The sequence below is a fragment of the Stegastes partitus genome, unplaced genomic scaffold, assembly GCF_000690725.1.
Source record: "Stegastes partitus isolate 25-593 unplaced genomic scaffold, Stegastes_partitus-1.0.2 Scaffold1078, whole genome shotgun sequence".
Taxonomy (NCBI): domain Eukaryota; kingdom Metazoa; phylum Chordata; class Actinopteri; family Pomacentridae; genus Stegastes; species Stegastes partitus.
This window is the reverse complement of record NW_007578809.1, coordinates 36,469-57,583: the sequence shown is the minus strand read 5'-3', so window position 1 is coordinate 57,583 and position 21,115 is coordinate 36,469. Positions and strand designations below refer to the sequence as shown.

The following is a 21,115-nucleotide window of genomic DNA, read 5'->3' as shown; positions in this document are numbered from 1 at the left end:
CATCAAGAAAAATTTGCCAAAATTATGGCCGGGGAACGCTCGCAAAAGAATTGCAGCGTATGTTACTTGAATGTTTAGTGGTTTGCTGGGATGGCACTGAAGGGTGGGTTTTACTCTGAGTCGCCAGATCTGGATTGCTGGTATAGACCGTCCACTATGCATCTTCTCCCCTTCCGTTTTACAATCACTTCACTCCGGAAAAATAAAACAACAACCTCCAAGCTGCAATCTACAGACTGAAAACTTCAGGCTTTGCAGGAGATTTGGATTGTGCAGTAAGGCAGCCCTGCTCGATGTTTCTTTTTCGGTAAATTGTCTATTTTTAAATTTAAACATTTCAATAAAAAAAATTTATTCATCACTGTCCTTGGCTTAGCGCCACCAAAAATGATTGTGATTGGTTTAAAGAAATGCAAACAAGGTAGAGTATTGTTTTACCTGTTGCAGAATGGTGATGAGGTGCAGTCAGACCATTCTGTGCTGCAGAGACGAGGCCAGAGTTAAAAGTAGAAATTTATCATACTATGCCCCCTGAAGGAATGTGCATCGGTGGGCAAAAAACGGTGAATCACACTTCAATTGAAAACGTTCACACAGAAGGAAGCCTCTTGTCAGCAGGTCATTCACTAAAATCAATGTGCAGCAAAGAACACTGTAAATTAATTAAATCGTTGTAATAAATTGGATTCTACATGAGGATTTAACCGTGCCAATTAAATTCTACAACGACCTGTGGAGGGCAGCAACACGCCGCCGCTGCATCCAGTCTGCTGCAAACTTTATTGAAGACGACGAAGAAGAAGACACCCGGAAGAAGTGAACTGAAAGCGCTAGCAGCGTTAGCTTTACTGATGTGCGGAAGTTTTTAAAAGGCGGTTGTGTTATCGTGTTGCATGTAGATATTCCAGTGGTTGAAGTGACAATGTCTTCGGTTCAGTATCTGAGAGAGTTGATCAGCGAGCGACTAACTGCTGCTGCTGAAGAAATATTCACAGAGTTTGAAAAAACCATCGTTCAGTACGAGGAAGAGATCGATCGTCAGCGCAGACTGCTGGATAACATCTGGAAACCCGAAATAACGGTACACACTATAGGTATGTAAAACTATAATGGTCTGAATTAATAAGATACAGGAGGAACTGACCGAATTAAAAGATCACCGCAGAGTTTAGAAACATGGGCTGTAACTGGGAGCTAGCAAAGAGCACAGACTCACAGCCAACAGGCTAACACGCTATTGTAGCTAACTAACAAAGCTAATACTACGTGAACTGCTGTATGTCACGACGAAAAGCTGCAAAGCTAAGAGAAAACAGGACATGTATTTGTAGTTTCCTTGCTACCATGGCTGTGGTTAGCCTAGCCATCGTGGCCAGTCTGTCTAATCAATAACAGAGAGCTAGAACCATCAATCACTTGCTGTTAGTTTTGTCTGAATCAAAATTGACATTTGAAAGACTGTGCTTTTCCAGAATTAAATGTATAAATGTTTAAAATCCAGCCTATTCTGTCCGATACACAAGTGAGGATCTTCATATCAAAGTTAATGATGTCAACCAGAGTTCAGCACTGCCTATATGCACATGGTGAGAGATGTAAATAGAGGATGTGTTGGGATCACACATGAACTACAGAAAGTGCACATGCGGAGTTGGATATATAAAAGTAATGCTTTCAACTTCAACTAAACCCAGGTAACGGATATAATGTTACTGATTATTAAAGCAAGTTGTGATGTAGAGACAGTTTTTACAAGTATGTAGTAGTATGTTAGAGATAAATTGGCAAGGAAAAATGATGAGTCATTGTTTATTACATTTCCAGCAATGTCTTTGACAAACTAGCAATTTACATCGCTAAACTCCGCACCACCGTCTGCTCAGCTGTGATGCATGGTCTGCTGCATGTGCTGCAGACAATGGAGAGCTGCTCTACTGGACAAACTATGTGAAGGCACCATTTCTAAATTACTTGAAGCATGTTCTTCTGCACCCTGGTGTGTATAAAGGGGAAAAAATGTTTTTGTATCGGACAGCATATACAGATATAAATATATCTGTGACAAGCCAATATTGGCTGACCAGTTCTAACTACCATGCTCTGATGCACCTGCAGAGTTGAACCCTCACCTACAGCAAAGTAAAAATGTCCTGACAGGTTTGATGCTACTCAGGGCTCATGAGAACCACAGCTTTATTCCAACAGATTTGACTGGATATGTACAAACGTATCTGTGTGATATGTAGGAAACTACTCAGTGCTGTTTGCCATTAGATCCTTAGTGATCCTGTGGCATTAGGGGCTAATATGTGCTTGAAGATTCCCAATATTTTAGAGATACTTATATCAGCCTTCCTGAGACTGCTGTGTTTATTAATAAGATTCTAATAGTTTATCCATCCTCTTAGTATGCTGTCATTAATTGAAGTCATGGAAATACTGTTGGTGAACGACAGCAAATTTCACGGGCTGTGATTTCTAGGATCAACTAAAAAAAAAGAAGCTGCTGCCTGGATGTTTTGTACACTGAGCTTTGCTACCAGAGTCAGAACAAATCATTTGTCACATTTCCACTACATGCTCACACTTTAGATTCCAGCTAATGGTTTAAACTAGAATATTTTTGCTCAGATGTTTGTTTTTTCATCATTGCATTAGTCACCTTTTCTTGTGTTCCCTTGTCACCCTAGGCCTCCCACAGCAGCATGTCTGCAAACAGGAGGAGGTTCCTGCTGACCAGCAGCTCTCTAATGAGGAGAGAAACTCCAGTGTGAACCAGGAGGAGCCAGAGCCTTTGCAGATTGAAGAGGAGCAGGAGAAACTCTGCACCAGTCTGGACCAGCAGGACCCAGAACTTCCACAGATTAAAGAGGAACAGGAGGAACTTTGCACCAGCCAAGAGGGAGAACAGCTTATATTAAAGCTGGAGACTGATACGTTTTTAGTGACTCCTACTTACGAAGAAAATGATCAAAGTGAACCGGAACCAAACAGTGACCAGCTTCTCTCTCACAGCTCTTCTACAGCTGAAAGCCCAGATCAGGAAGGAAGCAAGCATTCAGAAAACTCTCCCATGTCAGAGAGTCACTGTCATACTGACACAGGGAAAAAGAAAGTAAAATGTGACGTTTGTGGAAAAGCCTTTAAGAAGAACTGTGAAATGAAGAGACATTACAGAATCCACACAGGTGAGAAGCCATATATTTGCAGCACCTGTGGGAAAAGATTCAGTGAGGTATCATCATTTAAATACCACAAAAGAATCCACACGGGTGAGAAACCGTATTCTTGTGAAATGTGTGGCAAAAGTTTCAGAAGTACTGATAACCTGTTGGTCCACATGAGAACTCACACAGGTGAGAAGCCATATTCTTGTCAAACATGTGGGAAAAATTTCAGCCGAAGTGGTCATTTGTTGGGCCACATGAGAACTCACACAGGTGAAAAGCGGTATTCTTGTGAAGCGTGTGGTAAACGTTTCAGTCAAAGTTGTAATTTGTTGCGCCACATGAGAACTCACACAGGTGAGAAGCCGTATTCATGTGAAAACTGTTGGAAAAATTTCGCTCAGCGTGGCCAATTGTTGCGTCACATAAGAACTCACACAGGTGAGAAGCCTTACCCTGAAACACCTGTGGAGAAAGATTTAAATATGCATCAGCACTGAAAAGCGACACAAGTACTCAAACAGGTGAGAAGTTGTAGTCCTGAAACATCTGTGGAACCAAGCTTGAAAAACATGTAAGAATTCATTCAGGTTAAAAGTATTCATTTCAGATTAAGAGCGCCTACAGATTGTGTTTCAGCAACGATGGGAGTTGATTGCAATGCACACTGTAGGAGATGGTCTAATGAAACCTGGTTTCTATCTGTGCCAGATTGTCCAATCAATTTGAAGCTGTCAAACTGTCCAGTGAACACATGGTGACTCTTACAGAAGCACAATGCATTTGCAAAAGGAAGAGAACTGGAGACCTCACTATTAATTCCATGTTGGTTATCAATGTGTACCAAACTTGAGAGGACAGGGAAACTGGTGCTACCTGATTAAAAGTGATGGAGTCGAGCTCAATCTTTGGAAAATATCATGTTAAGTTCATGTGTGTACATTAGGTGCGGTCCTGTTCATTTTGTTAAAATCTGATGTTTTTCTGTGGTGGTTCTTTGCAAACTTTTTTTTTTTATAAATAAAGATATAAAATCAGTTTCTGTTTTGTATCAGATGCAGCTTTTTATAGGATGAATCAATTTAAAAATTCAACATGCATGAATTTATGGCTGTTGTTTAGTTGTTAACTGCATTAGCTTCTCTTCAGGACAGTCCAAGGTTGGAGGAAATATGGTTGCAATCATTATTTGATGGATGTACTGACCTGCGTTATGATGTGTGCAAACTCACAATCAAAGCACAGAACTGTTTTACTTCTTCACAGTGATAATTTGAAGAAAATCTATCTGCAGAGCCATCACATAATCAGATGATTCTGTCATGAAACTATTTAATATTGTCACACAGACAAACCACATCTGATCCCACTTTTCTATACAGGTTGTTTTTTTGTTGGAAAACCAAAGCAGTCATCTTCCTGGAACATTAAGAAGACATTCAAACACTGTGGCAACTTTAGAAAATGGAACACAGATAAAATGATTTAGTCTCAAACGTGAACAAACAGGTAATTTTTTTAATTTTCTAATGGACAAACAGAGAAATCTGTCAGTGACGACAAAATACGAAAACGAGTGAAGGAAGTGATTTTATTGTTGGGGTTGAAAATTCATCACACATGCAAACAGCAATGTCGAAGCCGTGTATCATCAATATTTTATTAGCAAACCAGAGAGAAGTTAACAAAAAAAATTAACTGAAGAAACTGAACAATCTGTGTTTCTGTACAGGTCCAAATATACTACAATATATACTATTATACAACTGGATTACAGTTCATGTCATTAGTACAGCAGCCACAAAGAAAAAACTTCAAGTGTGTTACAGCAGTGTCGTCTGATCTGAACAAACTTTTCTTCCTTCTGATTCGTCCAGCCGACCGGTTTCCTCTCTGACTGACTGACTGATGATCAGGTTCAGTTAATATGAGTATGCTACGCTAACGTTCCCTCTTTTTTTTTCCTCAAACAAAGTGCTAAGTCTTACATTTGTTCACCTCAATGGCAAATTTAACCTCAGAGCTGAAAGATACAATTAGGATTCACAGTTTGAAATTGAGATTTTTGCCCAAACCAGAAAACAAAATGTCAAACTGAGATTTTTCAGGTCAAATATGAAGAGCTCAGTTAAATAAAATATAAAAAAAACCAGCTAGGCAAAGGTAAAACAAGGTAAAACAGACAGATAAAATAATCGAAATGTATAAAATTCACAATTTTTAAGGCCTAATGATGAAGAGTTTGTCCAACAGGATCATTTGTTGTCATTTCAAGAGCAACATGGAGATGTGAAGAAACAATTTGTTGGCAACAAAAAGTGTAAACTGACTTTTGTCTTTGTCATTTTAAAGCAAGAGTTTGACTGTTTGGGGAATATGTTTGCTTATTTAGATGAGAAGATTGAAACACTCACAGGTCTGCCACAATCACATGGTGGTTTCACACTGCAGATTAAGCAAATTAGATGTAACCTGTCAATCAGGGAGCCCTACAGTTGTAAAAAGTAGGATTTACTGAGCCAGTTTCCAGTCTTTATGCTAAGTTAGGCTGGACAGCTGCTCATATTTACCACACAGACATGAGAGTGATCTCAATCTGACTAACTGAACAAGATAAAGAAGCATTTTTTTCCCCCAAAATGTGAGAAAAAAAAGAACACAAGAAAACATGTCGAAAACAACTGCAGATTTCATTACAAGCATCTAATCACAACTTGAGAAACATTCGGGGACTGGGGGCAGAAATTATCCAGTGGATTTCCGCTAAACTCAGAAGCAGCATCGAATGGTTTGGCCCTGTGGTCACCTTCCTGAAATCTGGGATTATTAGGTTTGGTGACTCAAGTAGAAGGACAAGACTGTTCATATACTTGTAGCCACATAGTGTTGTTTGTACCTGCAGGTTGTAACGTCTCTGAGGACATTTCTTTCAAACATGCATGGGTTGTGTTTAAAAATCTGCTGCTTATCTGCATTTACGCCTATGTTGTTCTGACAAAAACAAATATATGCGTCAACATTAAACATAAAGCCCCTAAAAACTGTGATTAGATGCTTCTAAAGACGTCTTGTTGATTGTCTTTTCTTTCTACAGCTGCAGAAGTCAAGCAGTGAGTCTGTAAATCAACACAAAGGTATGATTCTCGCGTGTAGTATTTCTATATTTAGATTTGGAAGTTCAGTAAAATCTTTTGCATAGGATCATAGCACAAAGGCCTGTGGAGGAGTTTTCTACACCAAACATTAGATCCACAAGCTGCTTTTAAATTGGACTTAAAAATTTAACCTGGTTTATCTTTGGCCACATTTTGAGTTTTGAAGAAGCTGTTGAGCCCAAAAGAAAGCAAAGGTACATTAGTTCTGTTGAACTGAAGCAGTATTCGACCACTGCTTAGGAGCACAGCGAAGAAAACCTCATAAGAAGGTTTTTTTTTTGTTTTTTATACACTTAAGCCCCATTCAGATGGGATGGTGATGATAAAATACAGGAGGAAAAAAAAACATTAAAATAAACAGATGGGATTGAAATTTAAAGAAAAACAAGGTGGGTTTAGTTGTGTCTTCCACTGGGGAGGAGGTGACAGATTACTCACATGGCAGGTAACATTAAAACCTCCACCTCTCTGGAGACAGAAATCCCATCTAAACAGGGCTTTTAGGTTGTTTCTACTGGTCACAACAGAAACAATCACAAGTAAATGCTGTGCTGTTGATGACTTACGAAACTCTTTGCACTTTGATAGTTTTTTCTTTAACAACCCAACCTGGTTACACACATACGTTTTGTCATTTTTTGATGCAAAGCACCTCCTGACTGGAACAGACTTATGACTTGCTTAGAAATTCACTTTTAAGAGTTTCTCCACAAGGGGAGCTGTTTCCCGACTCTCTGACCTGAACGCCTGCAGCACCAACCTGCAACACCGGTGTGTTCCCTTTAGCGAGAGAGGAGCCTATCTTTTTTTAAATCACAGATCTGTCAGAGCGATCGGGGTTTGTTGTGTTATTAACTGGTAACTATGCCACAGAAAAAGAGCTGGAGCGTGATTAGAGTTGTGGTGGGCCAACAGACTTGACTATGATGGCATCGCAGAATGTGCACAACTTTAAACCCTAGTACAACTTAAACCGGGGAATTCTAGAAGATTTTACTCCTGTACAGTTGCCAGAAATGGTAAATTAGCTACAGAGACCAAAACTTGTTTTTTTGAATGAGGCTATGAACACATGTATTCCTTCTGTGAAGTTGGATGTTTTATCATGGGTGTGTACGGTGACTGACTCGATTTTGGAGCCTCAGGTGTACATTCAAGGAACTGCAGGTTTTGGCACTTTATTCTTCAGCCCTGCAAGTTGCTGCCTTGCTTGGCATAAAGACTGCTTTTTTAATGGCGTGCATGCTCCACCTAGTCAGAGTACAGCAGGTGTGGTGTGGTAATGGTGCAGACCTGCATTTCCAGCTTCACGGCTCAGTGCGTTCTCTTTCAGAATTTCTTGAAAGGTGATAAAAGAGTTGCTTTTCTCAGTATTTAATAAGATAAATGTCTTTTTTGTTTTTTGGTTTTAAGATAACTTCGTTGGCAAAAACTTCCGCTTTGCTGTGACTGTGTTTTAGTAGCTGTTACCACATACTGTAAACCAACGATGGATGCAGCCTCCGGGCCTGAAAAGTGAATCCTGCGCTGAAATGCCTTAATCCTCTGAACCCAAAGCAGCTTCTGGGTGTTTTTTCTCTCGTCACATTTTCACTCGCTGTGGGCTCATTTTTCACTACAATAAGAAGTCCTGTACTTCAATGGAAACAACACAGCCAAGAAGAAGGCCAGGGAGTTTTTAGTTTGTTTTTCAAAACCTAGAATCAACATGTACAATTTTTTTCCCAGTGCCCACAAGTGTCACCAACAGTGGATAGCAAAATAGTGGCTTTAGGAAATATAGATATTTATACTTACATTTTTACTTTGTTTCCACTAGTCTCCGCTGTGCTCTGTGACTATACAGCCTGCAGCTCAGCTAAAAACTTTAAATTGTGGCTGTTAGTTGCAGTTGAGTCAGTCGTGACTTCCCAGCTGTGACGAGAAGCACAGAATTCTTAGTTTGTTTGTTTTTTACAGGATCTGGTGCACTTTATTTATGGCAACTTTTAAAATGTGAATACATTGTAAATTCTATGATTTTAAACTTTGCTAATGAAACTGTACCTCATAAAATGTTGACTCAAAAGTGTTAGAAGGCTGAAAAATCTTTCTTTTAAATTTCTGAATTATACAAATAGTATAATTTGGGCATTTTTTTTTAAAGATAACAAGCCTTTTGACCCCGCCGGCGGGAGTTGGGGTTCAGAGGTTTAAGTAGTAAATACAACTTCTATTCAGAAGCTTAAAATGTAATATATAAAAACCTCACACACAAACCCTTAAAACACAGCTATAAAAGAGAAAAAAAATGCAGCTGGATCACTCTTTAATTTTTAATCCTCAAAAATTGCATTTACTACCTCTCCGGGGTGCAGGTTGGTCTGAAGCGTCAAATCCATGACACTGTTTTCATCTGTAACATTGAACTTGAAGTGGTGACTGTTAGAGGGGCAGAATATTACATCTCAGGTCAAGAAGGAGTCAGACAATCAAGCAAACACAGATCCAGAGTTCTCTCTGCGCTCCTCAGACAGACAAACAGACGGTGGAAAAGCAGATTTCATTGACGAAGGCGTTGATGCGTACGGAGGCCGGTGCACATTTCAGAGCGTGCACTTTGACGGAAGCATGGTTGCAGACCGCTACGCTGCCGGCGGCCAGCAGATCTCCTCCTGGTGGCCGATTAAGACTCAGAGGATTCTTCTATCTACAGGAATGCGTCTCACACAGGAATCTGACCGGTTTGTCCTCCCCGGATGTCGGTGCTTGTTAATAGCGAGAGGATTACATGTCTGCAGGTGGGAATCAAGGAGCTAAAGATACAATCCTGTCACCGCACAGATGACTGCGATATACTGCAAGACAGTCGTTTACAATACTTCATCAACTGAAGAGAAAAACTTATTCCAACGAGGCAAAGTAACTTATTTAAAAGCCGGAACCAATCCTTTACTGTTTTGACTACTTATGGAGTTGCGTCGACAGCTGAGATGAGGGTGGGTAGCAAAGTGCATACAGTGTAAACACACACACACAGCCACAGCTTCAGTATTGATCTGTGAGTATTATTGATGTATCGCAGACAGTGTGTTGCAGTATATCACCTTACTGATTATTGTCCCACCTGGAGTCTGCAGTGGAGAGGACGGTCGACCCGCTCTTTAGTCATGCAGTAAAGACAACGCAACACGATGAAGACCAAAGCTTTAGGATCCGACCTGAGGCGTTATGACCCACAGATGGCGGCCAGGCGGGGCGGGGGCGGGGTGGTGCTGGGGCTCAGGACTGATCAGGAGTGATCCATGGGTTCAGTGGTGTTGCTCTGCCCGGCATCCTGGCTATCCATCTCCTCTGGTTCTTCGACCTTCTCCTCTGGTTTGCTGGCTGCTGTCGCGACCGCTGCAGCTACAGGTTCAGCTGTAGTCGCTGGCTGGCTCGTGGCCTTCTTAGTGCCACCTGTCCGGTCCTGGCTGGCCCCGCCCCCTGTGGCAGTAGTGCTCTGTTGCTCTCTCAGGTGGCGCTCCATGGAGGCCTGGATGGACGAGACCATTTCCTGCAGCTTCCTCCGCTGCTGCTCCATCAGGCTGGGGTCCAGGCCGCGACCATCCTTCATAGTTACGAAACCCGGAGCCATGCGGACCAGCTCCCTAGTGGCGTCCTCGGGGATGTCCGACAGGTCTGGGGGTCCTCGGGAAACGCTGGCGCTCAGGTCCACGCCGCTGCTGTGCTGGCGTGTGATAGGCCGGTGTTCGGGAGGGGAGGAGCCTCCTGCGCTGCCCAGAGAGTGGCCTTTACCCTGGAAGGCAGTGACACTCTGCAGCTGCTCCTTCTTGCGGACAACGCCACCGCTGCCCAGTCGCAGCACGCCGTGGGACGGACTCCCCTCTCTGCTGCCCCTGGATGCCGCCTCCGAGCGCAGCTGGACGAGCGCCTCCTTTACCAGCTCCTCCACTTCAGGGCCGACGGGGAAGTGACCGGCTGCGTCCACACAGAGCTCCAGACGCTCCTCTGCTGCGTTGTAAACGAAGGTTTTCCCTGCCAGGTGAGGCAGCGTGCAGTGCTTCCCATCCATCAGGCCTGAAAGAGAAGATGACCACAGACTGTTTAGGACATCAGCACATAGATTCATTAAAACCATTGTTCGAGCAGCTCTCCCTTTCTAGAAGGAGAAGAATTAATACAAAAATCTTCACTGATAGTGCTGTTCTCACCTCTTCTTCTGCTATTGTCTAATGGACAATTAGCGCCACCTGCTGTTCATATGCTTCAGTGGTAGTGGATGAATGGAAACAAGCCTTCACTCAAATTTTTTGGATGATTTTCTGGAAAATCCATTGCTGCATTTTGGCAACTTTGTGATGATAGTAAGAAATACGAATAAAACCTACTGTTGTCTTGTGTAAAGTAAATAAATAAATCATTTTCACAATTTTTATTAGCATTTATGATTATAAATTATGCTCTGCTTGCTTTGGCAGCAGAAACAGTCGGTCACTACTTGTTATGTGCATCACGTATTTGTACAAGAAAACAAACAAAAAAAATCCTCAGTTTTTAATTAAAGACAGGCTATTTAATAACCGTCTCACTTTTTATCAGCCTCGTCTAACTTTATAAATTAGATTTTTTTTCTGGGGTTTCTAGACACATAAATCTATTCCCTCCTGTTTTTGTCATTATAATCACATTACACTAATGACGTTGCATATAATCAACAAGTCTTTAAACTAAGATGAACCCGGACGTAGTCGTAGGTAAACACACAGTTAGCAAAACTATCTTCATGATATCCCTTTTTCAGGGTGGCTTATGTAAACCTAAAAGAGCCCGACTAAGCTGAATTCAGGGTTACGAAGTTCACTGTGACACTCCTGGTCAGTGGTCAGATGTCTGTCCTGTACCTACACAGTATTAATGATACAAGAGGCTGCTTCATTAAGAGTTTTGTTTTTACAGGGTCTGCAGAGAACGCAGTGTCAAAACAGATGTCTCGAGGCTACTTAGCATCAGTATATTTGAAGTTGTAATTATTTTTGAATCTAAGCATCTTTAATTATCTTTACTTTGCTGCCAGAGCAGTGTGTTTTTTCTGTCGGAAGTCTTTTGCATGTTTTAAAGGGAGATGAGACTCCATATTTGATTCTTATTGAGTAAAACAACAAACGACAAGGAACTGATCACACTAATAAGCCCTTGACGTATCTTATTTCTTTGTTGTACAAAACCTATTAAAAACACATAGGAAAGTAACATATTTCTGTCAGGGCTGCAGCTAACAATTAGTTTCACTCTGGTTTAGTCTGTGGATGATTAACTGATTAACTGGTTGGCCTCTAAAATGTCAGAAAATGGTGAAAAATGTGGATCAGTGTTTCCCAAAGCCCAAGATGGCCACAACCCAAATATCACTATTTCGTTCACTGTCATAGAAAAAGAAAGAAACGACATTCACTTTCACATTTAAGAAGCTGCAAAAAAAAAACAAAAAAAAACTTTGTTCTTCAAAAATTACTGAAAGCATTTATCTAAATGGCTTGGAATTTTTTGATTAATTGTTGCGACTCAAGGTGGCTCAGTGGTTAGCACCGTTGCCTTGCAGCAAGAAAGTCACCGGTTTGCCCCCACCGGGATCTTTCTGCGTGGAGTTTGCATGTTCTCCCCGTGTAGCGTGGGTTCTCTCTGGGTTTTCCGGCTTCCTCCCACACAAACACATGTCCAAAAACATGTTGAGATTAATTGGTGATTCTAAATTGTCCGTAGGTGTGAATGTGAGTGTGCTTGGTTGTCTGTCTCTAAGTGTAGCCCTGTGATAGACTGGTGACCTGTCCAGGGTGTCCCCTGCCTTCACCCTAAGTCAGCTGGGATAGACTCCAGCCCCCCGTGACTCTAGTGAGGATTAAGCGGTATATAGATAATGGATGGATGGATGTTGCAGCTCTACTTTCTAACATCTCAAAAGATTAAAAACAGCCATCACTTTCTCCAATTACTGAGGGAATTTGGATGACACATTTATTTACTGATTCTAAATTCAGTGTTGGACACACAACCAATATTTGTTAGTTGGATCAATACATTGTTGTTTTGGGTCTTTTCATGATATTTGCTGAATCACTGTGGGCTCTTTTTTTTTTTTATCACAATGTAAAGTCCTGCACTTTTATGAAAACAGTACAACCATGAAGAAGGGGAGAACACTGAAAAATGCATTCAGTGCAGTATGACACAATTAGAGTGCCATAAATCACAATATAGAAAAAAAACCAATTAGTTTCTTTTCTTTCTTTCTTTCTTTCTTTCTTTCTTTTTTTTTACAAAAATTGAGAAAACCTCCAATCCACATGTACATGGGTTACTAATACGAGAAAAATAGTGGCTGTCACAATGTGGAACATCTGATGATTCTTTCTCTTTTTACGGATTCTTGCTGATAAATGGTGTCATTCTGCCAACTTTTAGAGATAATGTGCTTTCCAAACCTGCTGGTTAGTACTAAGGTTTAGAAAACTACGTTTACATGTGTTTTACATTCATATAAGAAAGATGAGTATAACCTGATGGGTGTAAGATTAAATAGCCAGTAAGGTATGCTGAGCCTAAAGCCAGATATGGCAGAATAGTGGCTTTCTTTTAACCTGCTAGATCACCATGGTAACAGATGCTGCACAGCTGCAGAATTTAAATTGGCTATAAGCGCCACTTTTTTACCAGCTGTTCTCCTCATCAGTTTCTCTGGAAGCGATAAAGATTCTCAGCTGAGGTTTTATCCACAACCCTAACCCTAACCTGTTGAGCTGTACGTTAGTAATCCCACTGAACAAAGGTGTGCAGTTACAGCAGGTAAACTGCATGTATTGCAACAGGAAACTACATGCACTCAGCTGGGGATGCAGAAAATGCAATAATCTGTTTTTATGTTGGGTCCTGATTTGCTGCCCAGCTTGTTTTACGCTGCTGGTCCTGCAGCTAATAGAACACAGATTAGAACATTTGAGAAAAAATTGCAAATATTCAGTAATTACCAATAATTTAAACTTTGATTTGGCAAGAAACTAAAGTGACTTCCATGTCTCCTGCGTTATGGAACAGTGTCCGACCTAAATGTTGATGTCTAAATTAACATAGTTTAAAGTTTCAGAGTTCTAATGTGCAGCTGTAAGTTGGAAGTAAGCAGCTGCATTGAGAATCACTGAGCGGGAATTTAAATATATTAATTTATAGCAAAAAAAAGTTTTCTTCCAGTATTCCTTTCTCTTGGCTTTTTATTAAAATATTTTTTACATTTTATTGACAGCTCTCGATTATAACAGGTAGGTCATATTGATTAAAGTAGGCAACATGCAATCAGCTCATTTTGTGTGAGAGAAGAGTCAAATGATGCATCTAACGCCCCTTTTAATGTGAGCTCACTCAGAGCCTCATGAACTAAACCTGGTTAACAAAGAAAGCCATGATATCCGTTATCTGTGATAGGAGTTTTAGGTTTTGTAGAGCCGGCGAACACATAGAAGCCTGGCTATGTCTAACCTGCTCTGTAGTCCCCCCCTGTCACAAGTCCCGATAAAAACAAACTCACCCATGTCTTTCTTGACGATGTTGTAGAAGACGCCACCCTGTTGGAATAAGTGCGGAAGCTTCTTTGCATACGACCAAACATCTTCACCTGGAAAAAAGACAAACATTTTACAGGTTATAAAGGAAGCAGTGGTGCTTAATTTTACTACAATTTTTTAGTTAACAAACCACTAGTTGATATATCTTTTTGTAATTACAGTCTATGTGAAATGAGGCCTGTTTTTTGTAGAAATAGCTGCACGATTTAAATACTTCTAAGAATGTACATTAAGTTGTTGCTGTTAAGTGGCCTGGGTGATGCAGCGGCTTTGAGTCCAACACGTGTACCACTGAAGTATAAATATATCTACCTATTTAACACATCACAACAATAACATGTGTCTGTGTCAGAGTGATAAGATGCAGCTTTAATAACACGTTACCACTGTGTAACATCAGACTGGCACACAGCATTAAAATAAACTCCTGACACAGTTAAATAAACAACTTCTGTGCCTCCTTCTTGCCGTGTTTTTCCCCTAGAGATCTGTGGTTTATAAGACTGATTTTAACCCTGACAAACCTAAAGCCCACTGGCAGGTTCGAAAAGCCTGTAAGCTTTTAAAAAGAAAATCACAAAACTCATACCATTTATTAGCCAGAAACTATACGATGGGTCTTGAGATGATGTATGACGAGCAGTTTTGTCAGAAATGTTAAATGAATCTAAATCTTTATCAAAACCCGAATATTCTTTATGCTTCATTGAACAATACAAAGCATTTACACAAGATTCTGTAAATATCTAAACATTCTGCACTCCTCTGCGCAACTGTGAAGCCACGACTGACTCAGCTGTAACCAAAAGTCATGTTACAAAAAAAAAATCTGAGAGTTTTCAGGTCAATTGCAGAAGTGTTTACAGAGAGGAGACAACAGGAGAGGAAAAAAAAACACACAAACTGGATGAATAAAATGAATGCAGCATGGCTCAAAAACAGTATATGGAGGCTCAAGTTGTTGGAAGATACATTCAAGAAGATACGTACAAGAGTTTGTAGAGGCTGTAAAAAACATTAATGGTAAGATATCTGTAGTATTGGTGACACCTGTAGGCACTTGGAAAATGGTATATATGTTCCAGGTTTTTAAATGTTTGTAAAAATAAATAAATAAATACAATTGTGTGTGATTTATAGCATTCTCAGTGTGTGATATTGCACATAAGACATCTCTGAATTTTCTCTACTTCTAGCCATAGTTGTGCTGTTTCCATGGAGGTGCATGACTTTTCCACAGGGTTAATTTAAAATGTTTAAAATATCACATTAGTACTGGAAAAACATCACATCGGTGCTCACTGATGGGATGAGCCAACTTTATGTTCATGTGCATGACTGTGCATTTTCTTTCTTTCTTTTTTTCCCCTTTCTTCACATACTTAAAAATTACATTTAACGTCAGGGTAAATTCAACGCAGGTACTACACATTTAAATGCTTAGTGATGCATCTGCTGACCGTCAGCTGTGTGAACTATCTGTGTGCAGACGCTGGCTGATGAGCGGATGTTTTGTTTTTTCTTGGACAGTAGGATTATCGAACGTGAGCCCTGAGCTAACGGGAAGTGCAGCGTCAGGCCGGCCGAGCGTTCAGAGTGCAGATGAAACCTTCCTGAATATCGACAGACGCTGTGTGTCACGCTGCCTGTTGGCCGGCTGATCTGTTTATCTGAACGCAGCCGCAACCTTTGACCCTGTTGGCAGGTGAGACGGGGCGGGACGGAGATGCCTTAGTCAGCACAATTACAGCACACATGCAGGCAGGCAGACATACACACACACACATGAACGCAGACAAACACACACAAACACACACAAACACACACACACACGAACGCAGACACACACACACACACACACACACACACACACACGAACGCAGACACACACACACACACACACAGTCTTTCTGGTAGTGTTCATGGCAGTTGATCAGAACCCTGGGAGCTCTATCAGCTGCTGAGTTGATACCTGCCGCCCGATATTTACCTGCGCACTGTGGCCAATCAGAAATCAGCGTGCATGTATGCTGCACACCTGGACAGGTGTACGTGAACAGAGGTTTTCTATTTTCCACTCGCAACCAGAAATAAAAATAAAACACAGTACAGCTCACTGTGCAGCAGATTCTGCTGTTCTGCTGCATTACCCCTCTGAACCCTTAAGTCCACTGGCAGGTTTGAAATGCATCTTATCTTTAAAGCAACCAAAAAATTAAAATCACAAAAAATGACATCCGGTAATTGTTAAGTCGGGAAATGAACTAAATCTAAGCCTTCTCAGAAAATAAGCTTTTCGACCAGATACTGAAAAACAACAAAAAAATGTGCTGCACACCAGCACAACTGAGAAGCCATGACTGGCTCAGCTCAGCAAAAAATTCAGAGAGTTTGCAAGTGAATTGCAGGCAGTGTTTATACAGAGCAAAGAGGAGACGACAAGAGCGACTGAGAGGAAAATGAAACATACCAGATCAATGAAATAAATGCAGCATGGCTTAAAAACGATAGGCAGAGGAGCAACTTGTTGAAGATACATTCAGCATGGTGAAACATGTTTCTGGAAGTGGCATGCAGAGTAGTGGGGGAAAAAGTCAAGAGTTTGTAGAGGTTGTAAAACCGTACACGTTGTTAAACATCTATAGCATATGAGGATAATTTATTCCAGTAATGGTAACACATACGGGGCACACAAATTCAACTCTTGCTGAGTCTTTTTTGCCGTGATTTATGACATTCTAACAAAGTCAAACTGCACAATAGATTTAGTGAGTTGTCTCTACTTCTCGCCATGTTACGCTGTTTCAAAAAGGGTGCTGGACTTTATGTTGTAGTGAAAAATGAGACTGTGGTAAGTAAAAAAAAATGTAACAGAACCAAAAACACCCAGAAAACTGCATGGGGTTCAGAGGGTTACACAAGAGCAGCATGAGAGCATGCAAAGTGAGAGGAAAGATACTAAAGGAAGCAAACAGATTCAATCCAGGTGGGAAAACAGATTAAGACACTCTGCGATTCATTTAAATATCTGACTCTAGAGCCAAAACAACACAAAGACCAAAATATTACTCCTTAACAACACATTTTAACTTGTAAATGAAAAAGCAGACCATCCTTACATGACCTTTATATTCACCTATTAACTGCCTTTATGACATTAATGATCAGGTTAACTGAAGATGTTTCCTGAAAAAATTCTGCTTCATTTACGACACTCAAGTCATTTTGAAAATCAATAAATCAAAATAAATTAATCTAAACTGCTGTTTACCACGTCTACACATGAAATTTCAACTGCATATTTTTTCTGGCTGCTTGAAAACTTTAGAAATAGCTCATATGTTGCACAGGTATATTCATATTAAGTCACATAGTGCTAGAACCTTTTTTCAGACGAAACTAAATTGTGGGTGTCTCAAATAAGAGGTTTCCTACAGCAACAATTTAAAGACACTCAGTCTCTTAAGTCAGATATTCACAATATTTTTAAAAATCTCTCAGTCAAAACTCGAACCGAATCCAAACGGCAGTTGGATTTGACATAAATTAACATCCTGACTAGTTGCAGAACACTAATCTGTGCTGTATATCTGAGCTGCTGCTGAAATATCTGAACAGCAGACCTATTTGATAACTGTCAATTTATCAAGAAACAATACCAAATATTAGTTAATGTGTTAACTTTTTAAATATTGCAGCCAATATTTTCTGCTTTTCTGCTCCATAGTAACGGCACAAGTCATTTTGAGTGCATTGCTTCAACTCGTTCACTTGTTAGTTGCAAAACAATCAACAGAACGATCAATAACAAGAGTGATCATTAGTAACAGACTTAGCCCAGCTGATAAAGTGACTTGCCTCCCATTACCTGAAAATCTCTGCATTAATGTCTGCCCTAAGAATTAAACTCTGTGTTTTTCTATCAGAAGTTGTATGTTGTATTGGAAGAGGCGGGAGACCTCAGGGGAGGCGGCCTACATGTCAAACTCATGTATTCTTACCCATCAAAGTTGCTAGGAGACAGAGGGAGGACATCTCAAGGTCGATGCTGTCCTGGAGTTCCCGGCTGCTCATCCTGCTGGACGCCACGGCATCCTCGCTCTTCACCGAGTGCAGGCCGGAATGCGAGCTGGAGGCTCGGGGTATGGAGGACGCGGGACTCTTGTCCTCGGGGCCCCTAAGTATCTCCACCGTCACCCTGTCGCCGTGCTGCAGTGCCACCGGCTCGTTCTCCTCACCGTCCTTCGGGGGGATCAGTTCTTTGGGAGGGAAGCCGTAGCGAATGCACTGCTGCGCTGGTGGCACACCAAACTGGTTGGTGATGCTCCTCTGCAGCTCTGAAAAGGTGGTGTGGGCCTGCAGGTTCAGCATGGCCTGCCTGCCGTCACTGGTGGTGACACGGATCTTCTTCTCCTTATTCGATGAAGATGGGGAGGAGGATTTGGTGGGTGTGGCTGGAGCTGAGGAGGAGGAGGTTTCTGGAGATCCACCAGGGGAAGATGTCCGGCCATGGCCTTTCTGCTCCTGTTTCAGTTTGTCAGTCCGTCGCTTCTGAGTGACGAAGGCCTGCTCGCTGATGCTCTGCTGGATGCTGCGCTCCGCCCGGCTCATAGTCAGCTCCTCTTTGTGAAGTGTCTTTGCTTTCTGACCTGTCAGGATGATCTTAGTGGGAGGCTGGGGATCTGCCACCTGCTGAATCTCTGTGGTGTCGGTGAGACGCTGCACGTGAGCCCCGTCGATGGACACTGGGTTGTATTCATCCGGGTTCTTCTTGGCGGTGTGATGCAGGATGGTGTTCACCACTTTCTGCACCAGGATCTCGCTGCCAAACTCCCCTGGGAAGTGCTTAGTGACCAGCTTCATAGCCACATCATACACATTGCTGTTCAGTGCCGAGTCAGTCTCATACTGGAACCAGTACACTGTCTCCCGCACCACCCGACCCCCCCACTCCAGCGTAATGGGGAAGGCCTCAGGCAGGTTGTCATACTCCTTCCCTTCCCAGTAATGCTTGAAGCCACACCCACACTTCCCACCCTGAGAGCGTGTGTTTGTTCTGTCCCCGTCAAGGTAAACCACCGACCCGTTTCCCCGGATGTGGCGGACTGATGTGCCATGACACCAGTTGCAGGTGTTGAGGGAGCTCAGTTTGTAATCTGGGACCAGGACGTCTCTCTGAGTGTCATATGAGCAGACCACATTGTTGAGGGGGAAGCTGTAGTTCTTGTCTGGCCGCAGTTGGCCGTGTGTGGATTTGGCTAAGTTGTAGAGCTTTCCACCAGGAACCAGCCACTCTGGAGGGACGTGGAGCTCAGAGAGGGCGCCGCAAATCAGGCAGCGGTGCAGCCGGTTCTCCATCACTGACTTCTTAGCTGCCTCCGTCACCTCCTCGGGCTGGATGCCGATCACACCGGTCCGTCTGTAGACATACTGGTGCACATCTGCCACCAGCGATGGGTGGATGCTGTGCTTCTCCATGAAAACCTCTTCCATGGCGTTGACCAGCCTCATCAGATATTTATCCTGCAAGCTTCGGTCGCCGCCAATCACACAGCTCCCGTCTGACTCGAGCTTGATGTACTTCCTGATGAGCTCCTGAGGGACACCCCAGGCCTTTGGCAGCAAGCGGGCCGGCAGCTTGGGCAGCACCGTGTTCTTGATTCCTACCAGGGGGATGTAGTGGTTCCTGCCGGAGCTGCTCCAAGCAATGCAGATGGGTTTGTTGAGCTTCCCATCTTTCCCCCTGCACTGCTCCTCAGCCACCAGGCCAGGCAGGAAGGTGGCTGAATAGTCTCCAGAACTCCTCATCCCACTCAGGGAGTCCAGCAGGATTATGGGTCGGTGGAGGACGTTGGCTAAGCCGAATATGTGGATGTTGCGCAGTCCGAGCGGCACCCCTTCAGGTGGGATAAACAGGGGGTCGCACTCATTAATGATGTCCTCCCACTCTGCAGCATCAATAAAGTCCTGAAAGAGGGCCTTGTAGCGGTCCAAGTTCTGCTTGAAGTTCTGTTTCAGGTTCTCTCTTAGGGCATGCCAGAACAGTTCTCTGCCCACCAGCGCTCGGGACACGGCGTGGACCAGGCAGTGCCCATCTCCATCTACGTGGACTGGGATGAGACACTCTCTGTTGCCATTGGCTTTCTTGACCTCCTCCAGAGTGTCATGGAGGTATATGAGGCTCCCTGACCGGTCCTTGCCGTACCCCATGGTGGACACATGATCTGGCTCAATGAGAAAGGCTCTGTCTCCTAGCAGCGAGCAGTCGAACATCTCACCCTGGTTCATTTCTCTGAGCAGCTTGGCTTTGCCGGTTTGTTTGTCCATTCCGTACCTGGTGAGCACCGGGGATAGAAGCTTGCAGTGGTAGTTAGAAAGCCCCATTACCTTCACCAGCTCTGTCCCTTTCTTCGGGGCCCCGGTGACGCCGAGCAGGGCGTTCCTGAGCAGATTATGAAGCACCACATCTGGATCAGTCACCTCCTCAACATTCAGCAGGTTCTTCTGCTCGTGTCGCTGACCACACTCGGTGCACTCGATGCTAATGGAGCCGTGAGCGGGGAAGAAAAGCCTCGCCTGACATTTCGGGTCTGGGCAGGTACCCGACAAAATACGCTTGTCTTTTTTCTTTGAGCTCTGCAGCAGCGACATCTCGGCTGAAAAAAGCTGAAACTGTCCGTTAGCTTCACAAAACCATGATAGTCACACTCCGGCGGGGATGTCAGACGAGCCTTGACGCCGCTAACGAGAGTTTATTTGCCAGAATAACACAAGAACAACACGGAAGCGGCTGTTTTTTTCCTTTAGCAACTGACCGCTGCTAAACGTAACGACGTAATGACGTCGGATTGTGGGACTTGTAGTTTTTCTGTGTGATTACGTCTAAACATTTACACACCACATTCAAAGCGACGGCATTTTCTCCTTTCCGTATAACAAACTCTCCTGATAATGACAGAAATAGTACTGAATCAAACAGCTACCCGTGGTTAACGGATTTAAATCATTAACCATAAAGTTCGACAGACTACGTTTACCAGAATGCATCACGGCGCAACGACGTTATGTTGTGTAAGGAAGTCAGTTCAGCAGAATCATGGCAGTTTTCCGCTGAACAGGAGGAATTTTCGCGATTTATCTCATAGGTTTGATCAACGAAATGTATCAAAAGACACTTTAGGCTCGAGCTGCTGTTATG

General features: G+C 42.6%; 1 protein-coding gene across 1 annotated transcript; it reads right to left on the bottom strand.

Moving 5' to 3' along the window:
- Window positions 1–8,623: 8,623 nt before the first annotated feature.
- On the bottom strand, window positions 8,624–20,700 carry vcpip1 (valosin containing protein (p97)/p47 complex interacting protein 1). Its single transcript, XM_008295797.1, has 3 exons — window positions 17,919–20,700; window positions 13,881–13,967; window positions 8,624–10,381 (listed from the first exon to the last, which is right to left on the bottom strand). The coding sequence occupies exons 1-3, from the start codon at window positions 20,566–20,568 to the stop codon at window positions 9,594–9,596; spliced, it is 3,525 nt and encodes a 1,174-aa protein (XP_008294019.1). The 5' UTR covers window positions 20,569–20,700; the 3' UTR covers window positions 8,624–9,593.
- Between the last annotated feature and the right edge of the window lie 415 nt (window positions 20,701–21,115).

What these genes read in the sequence shown, in the direction of transcription:
- vcpip1 (XM_008295797.1), bottom strand. Translation starts at nt 20,568, where the DNA reads ATGTCGCTGCTGCAGAGCTCAAAGAAAAAAGACAAGCGTATTTTGTCG. An exon ending in TCTCCTAGCAACTTTGATGG is followed by an intron (nt 13,968 to 17,918) that starts GTAAGAATACAT and finishes TCTTTTTTCCAG; the next exon opens with GTGAAGATGTTTGGTCGTAT. An exon ending in CATCGTCAAGAAAGACATGG is followed by an intron (nt 10,382 to 13,880) that starts GTGAGTTTGTTT and finishes CTTCTCTTTCAG; the next exon opens with GCCTGATGGATGGGAAGCAC.